Here is a 5,684-nt window from a genome sequence, read left to right on the forward strand (position 1 = left end):
GCAAGACACGCAAATACCCAAGGAGAGAGAGAGAGTGTGTGTGTGTGTGTGTGTGTGTGTGTGTGTGTGTGTGTGTGTGTGTGTGTGTGTGTGTGTGTGTGAAAGACACACATCTGATTGATGGGTGGGAAACAGTAAATTAGAGGTTTTTAAACTCTAGGCCCAAAGGAGTCATGCAGCCCCTCATGCGGTGACATTCAAAAGTGTATCAAGAATTCATTTTTGTCACCTGCCCACCTACATGTCTGTGTGCATTTGGTGTTTTGTCTCTTTGTAAAATATCTCATGACCCGGGGAACAGATTTTAATGAAACTCCCAGAAAGTGATCAATGTGTCTACATCTACAACTGATTCACTTTGAAAGGAATACAAGATGTCTGCCACAGCTAACGGACCCTAAAAACATAAAATACTCGATAAATCAGCCTGTTGTATAGATACTGAGTATTTGAGAGTAATTTACAACCCATACTCTTGAGCACTACATATTTTTATTTAATGTTTTTTTTTTGCTTAAACTTTGACATTACCTGTTGGAGTCAACCCTGTCTTTTAGCAAAATATCTGCTGAACCACTGGACAGATAATTATAAAACATACATTAAGTGGTTGTTGGATGTACGTCTATGAATGATTACATTTGGCGTCACCCCATTTCCAGATTGTCACCACAGCTACTTGACGTTATAAAACACAAAAACAGCTGCAACGTAGTTGGTTTAACAGATATTAAGCTAAAGTTTTGTGTATTCGTACCTGAGAGTCATCTACAACACGCAGTCTGAGTGCTAAGAGACACAGTTTATACAGCATGAGCTCACATCTAACATAATTTACCTGGATTTAACAACAATAACTTCTTTCTCATCAAACTCTGCTCATGTAAGGAATGCTAGCACTTTAATTTGTTTATAAATTTACTTCAAAATAAAAAAAATTCCATTTACAGAATCTCTTAGCAGATTAAGCCCAGATTTATTGTACGGTTAAAAACCACAAAGCCAGTTCCAACTTAAGCTTTCATCGCTCTGCATTCATTATCCATTCACAGAACTAAATTAGCAGCTAATTCACTGATGCTTTTTTTTCAGAGTGTAAACTTCAGGGAGAGGACTATTTAAATAAAGCACACAGAGTGATTTACTAAAGTTTGCTCTCACAAGTCATCACCAGTTTCAACTTTGGTTTCTGCCAGTGGGAAAAAAAAAGCTTGTCTTTGTTTTTTTGTTTCTTTTCTGCACAGAGCGTAAAAAAAGGTGTTGTGCAACTCGAAAGGGAGAAGAGAATGTGTCTCCATTTGTGCAAATGTACCGTATTTGAAATGCAAGATGGAGCTGTTATCAGAACATCTGCCAACTCAGGTTTATCTCAATTTAGGCTTATGGCAGAAAAAAAAGAACCTGACAACAAATTCCTGACTAAAAGGAGTTTGTACAGTACTTCCTGAAACAAAACTCTGCAGCTCTTTGTTTGTAATTTCCTTTTTTGCATTTGTGTGTGTGAACATGCCATAATTTATTACCATTTTCATTTGATTTGCTGAGTGCAGAGAAGAATAATCTAACTAAATGGTGAGGATGCACTGCACGTTTTTATTGACTCGCCTTCTGGAGTATTACCTGTTTAGAGACAAGCTTTTATTTACTCAGGCATTAAAGAAGCTTTAGATATGTGGTCTATCTGATCCTAAATTTAACTTGATCTCTGAGAATATAGACATTTGTTTATCAAAGTAGACAAGATATAACGGTATTTGTTTTTAGTGTGAACCAACAGAATGCATCTTAAGTACTGGATCAGTTTCATGGTTCTGATATCAGATTGTTAGAATATTTAGGAACATGTTCCTGAATAAGTTTGAATTCCCAACTGAATAACTTTTTGAACTTTTAACATTTTTTGTGATGTAATCTAAATAAAATAATAAAATTGGAGAGCAAAAAAAATTTATTAAAACAATTAAAAATGTCTTCACATTGGACTCCAAGTATGGTGCATTCTTCTCCTTAATGGGGACTCATACACCAGCTGTAAATGTACAGACGTGGATAAAATTGTTGGTACCCTTCCATAATAATAAAATAATTTAAAAAATACAACTAATGTCTGTGGCCAAAATGTTCTGCTTTCGTTTCATCAGTCCTTAAAAACTTCTCTCAAAAGCTTTGGGGTTTGTCAGAATTCATGTTGGCAAATTCCAATCTGGCCTTTTTAGTTTATCTGACTATAGTTGAACCCTGCTGGGTCTTTGTTATGATTCACAATGTGACAGATGCTGAGCTCAGGAAGTGACATATTGACAAAATTTGTCTGGTCCAGTCCTGGCCCACACAATGCACTAACGCCAACACTTAGCCCAGATACCACAAAGAATGACGACCTGTTGGTGGCCCAGAAGTGGTCCGTGAATGGGTCACCATTACATAAACCAAACCACATTCCATATAAAAAACAGTACCGTCATTGCCAGACCTGGCCCACATCCAGTCGACGGACCACTTGCCATGCCAGCAGTTAGCCAGCTGGACACCAGATGTGGTCCACACCTGTCTGCTGTGTGGGTGACCTTGCAGCTCAGCTTGAGTGGTTTGTCTCTTTTTCTACATTCCACACCATCATCTGATCAGCCTGGGGTTGCAGTTCCTCTTGGTCCAGTCCTGTGAATCTTATATGTTTGTAATAATATTGGCAGCTGTGGCCAGAGGAACATGAAGTTGCATGGAAATCATCTTTTGGCTTTAACATGGATATTTATAATCCTCTTTCTGAGCTCCTCAGACAGCTCTCGCCTTTACTTTCTGCTCCATGTTCAGAGTGGCACCCACAGTGATACAAATGACCCAGTGTCATGTTTTTCTCTTTGAACGGGCTGAATGAATGATGAAAAGCTTGAAGCTGTGATACTAATTATGATCAAATGCTACATCGATGATGTAAGGATTATTAATCTCTTTAAGGGTACCAACAAACCGCTGTAAAACAAACAAATCATGTCTTTTCACATTTTTTTGTTCACTCCATTAAAGCTAAAAGCAAGAAATGAAGCATTGTCTCAAACAGCTGTGAGGGTAGCAACAAATTCATTTGGATCTGTTTGTGTTTCTGCCTCTTCCTGTGAAGTGAAAACAGGCTCGGCTAGCAGCAGTAAGAGCGAAACAGAGACCCACCTTGCCTAGCTGCAGGTCAGATATGGAGCAGGCGTCGATGAAAGCCTGAGCGATGACGGACAGGCAGGCGTCCATGTGATCCGTCTTGTCAATGTCAAACACAAACTGAGGGTTCTTCAGGATGTTCACCCAGAACCGCAGCGGTAAACTGCACAGACAGGGAGGGGAGGTTAGAGAGGAATGACCAGAGGAGACTTCACCCGTAATGTTTACTCAGCTACCTATTCGTTTTCCAGATGTGCAGGGTGTCTGGGTCTGTGATGCCCCGTTTGTTGGCCTGCTCCTCGAGGAAGTCAAAGAAGTATTTGACAGCCAGAGGCGGGCGGTCCAGAGGAATGCTGAGGATGGCCTGAAAGAGGTCATCTAAGAACTTCTGCAGAGTTCCCTGTGGAGGAAATCAGCATAAAACTGTCTTCAGACCTAATTGTGATGAGATGGAAGATTTTCTGTGTGGTTTCACGAGTTGTTCATGAAAACCTGACAGGAAGATGAATAATGTTTAGACTTGATGTTGCTGTGCAGGCAACACCAGTAGCCTCCAGCCTCTGGTTACCTTTGTGGACAGCAGGCGTGTCAGATAGATCTCTGGCAGGACTTTCTTGCGGTGGCTGTGTCTGTGGGACCTCTTGGTCTCTATTAGCTCATCATGAGGTAGAACCTGGAGAGTCAAAAAGCTCGACGTCAGTGTGAACAGGTCAAACCGATGAACCGCGCGCCAAAATAAAGACGCTGATGTTTCCGCTGGACGAGCAGTCAAAGTGGAAGTTTCTGCTTCTTGCATTGGACACACGGTCTAACTCTTAAATTATACACATCGTCAGCATTTGTTCAAAACCTTTCTAACAAACAGAATTAAGGAAGCGGGGTTTCTCCGGTTTCTAGGAGTCTGACTTGCTCATACAGGTCCAAACTGAGACGGGGAGAAAATAAAAAGGAGTAAAATCCACCTACTGTGCTCCAGATTTGTTCAGAACTGTCCTGCAAAACTAACTATTCACCCGGCAAATTGTGTTCCAGGAAACTCATTATTCTAAAGTCAAAAGGGCCCATATCTCAGCTGACGTTTATGAAGGAGCTTAAGCAGCATTAGTGCTGTCATGTCCTCTCAGCAGCTTTCCTTCTCACCTCCTTTCACCCCCCCCCCCCCCCACCACCACCACCACCATTCTCTCTTCATCAGGCCGGCTCTGAGCTGACTAACTGTGGCACACAGGAAAAGCTCTGCTAATGCATTAAAGAAGAGAAAAAAAAACTCACCAAGTGTACATATTTCTCTGTATCCAGATCTTTGACTGGAAAAAAAGAACAAAAAACAAATATAAATACAGCATTAAACAATGTGTAATTAGTGTGGAGAACAAGAAAAAAAAGAGGAGAGGTGAGGAGGAGGAAGCCCAAAGAGTGACAGCGAGGAGCAGACAAAGATTGACAGGAGAGTAAAGGAGATGGAGTGCAAAGGAGAAAGAGATTAGGATGGACTGAGAGCCTGAAGGGGAGGGGAGGGGGGGCTGCCTGAGAGAATGAAAGAGAAAGATTACGAGTGAAAGGAGGGAGAAAAGAGGAAGATTAGGGGAGACAGACACACAGAGTCTGCGACTGGTGGTGGAGCCGCTGTAATGAGATGGTAATTCTCGGCCAACGCTGGGAACAAAAGCAACGGAGCTGGATGGTTTATATTTAGATCTAAACACAAACATTCTCATACACACTGCATGAACAGATATGAGGATGAGGATGGTCGTAGATTCGTGTTCAAACAGGAGTAGAAGTACAAAACCCAAAAGGCAAATTTGGAAAATCGGCATGAGAGTGGGAGCTAAAACAACACAAGCATATGCACACACACACACACACACACACACACACACACACACACACACACACACACACACACAGAGCGAGTGTATCCTCATTACAACCCACTCTGCCAGAGATGCTCCAGTCCAGCAGGCCACAATCCAGACCACTGATCACAGGCAGCCAGGACACCGTTTCATATTAGCCAGGGAGCACTACGAGCTCATAACAAACCAGCCACCCCACCCCCCACTCCCCTCCACGCTTTGAAGCAGGAGCCAGGTTTGGTGCACTTCAGCCTTTTTAAAAAAAATTTTTTTTGGCACAGAGCGAAACGGCTCTGACGGACGCCTCCCGAGCCGAAACCAGAGCTGGTTTGGTGCTGATTATGTCAGGTGGATCCTCGACAGCAAACAGGAGCCCATTAAAGGCTGAGTGTAAACTCATCTGTCAACAGTCAGAGCTGGGCTGACGCCGGACAACGAGCCAACTCATGTCGCATTTTTTCCCTCCATAAGCTGACATCTACTAATGGAGTACAGCTACAACATGGAAACCAGAGCGTTGTCATTATCCTGAGAGTCTGTGTAGGGGTTTATTGGGGGCGAGTGTGTATTTTGGGGATGTGGGGCTGTTTGTATGTTTACACGAGTGGATTATGTTCTAGTGAGTTTTCTGTGACTGTGTGTGTGTGTGTGTGTGTGTGTGTGTGTGTGTGT

The 5,684-nt window shown here is 42.3% G+C and overlaps 1 protein-coding gene across 1 annotated transcript in view; it reads right to left on the minus strand.

Annotated features, from left to right (window-relative positions):
• plxnd1 (plexin D1) overlaps positions 1 to 5,684 on the minus strand; it is a gene marked incomplete in the record, with an annotated part of 110,272 nt that overhangs the window by 7,808 nt on the left and 96,780 nt on the right. The window contains 4 exon segments of the mRNA XM_014015927.1: positions 3,169 to 3,316; positions 3,390 to 3,553; positions 3,722 to 3,826; positions 4,426 to 4,460. Coding sequence (XP_013871381.1) covers positions 3,169 to 3,316; positions 3,390 to 3,553; positions 3,722 to 3,826; positions 4,426 to 4,460 — 452 coding nt within the window.

This window comes from Austrofundulus limnaeus, unplaced genomic scaffold (assembly GCF_001266775.1).
Source record: "Austrofundulus limnaeus strain Quisiro unplaced genomic scaffold, Austrofundulus_limnaeus-1.0 Scaffold3, whole genome shotgun sequence".
NCBI classification, from domain to species: Eukaryota; Metazoa; Chordata; class Actinopteri; order Cyprinodontiformes; family Rivulidae; genus Austrofundulus; species Austrofundulus limnaeus.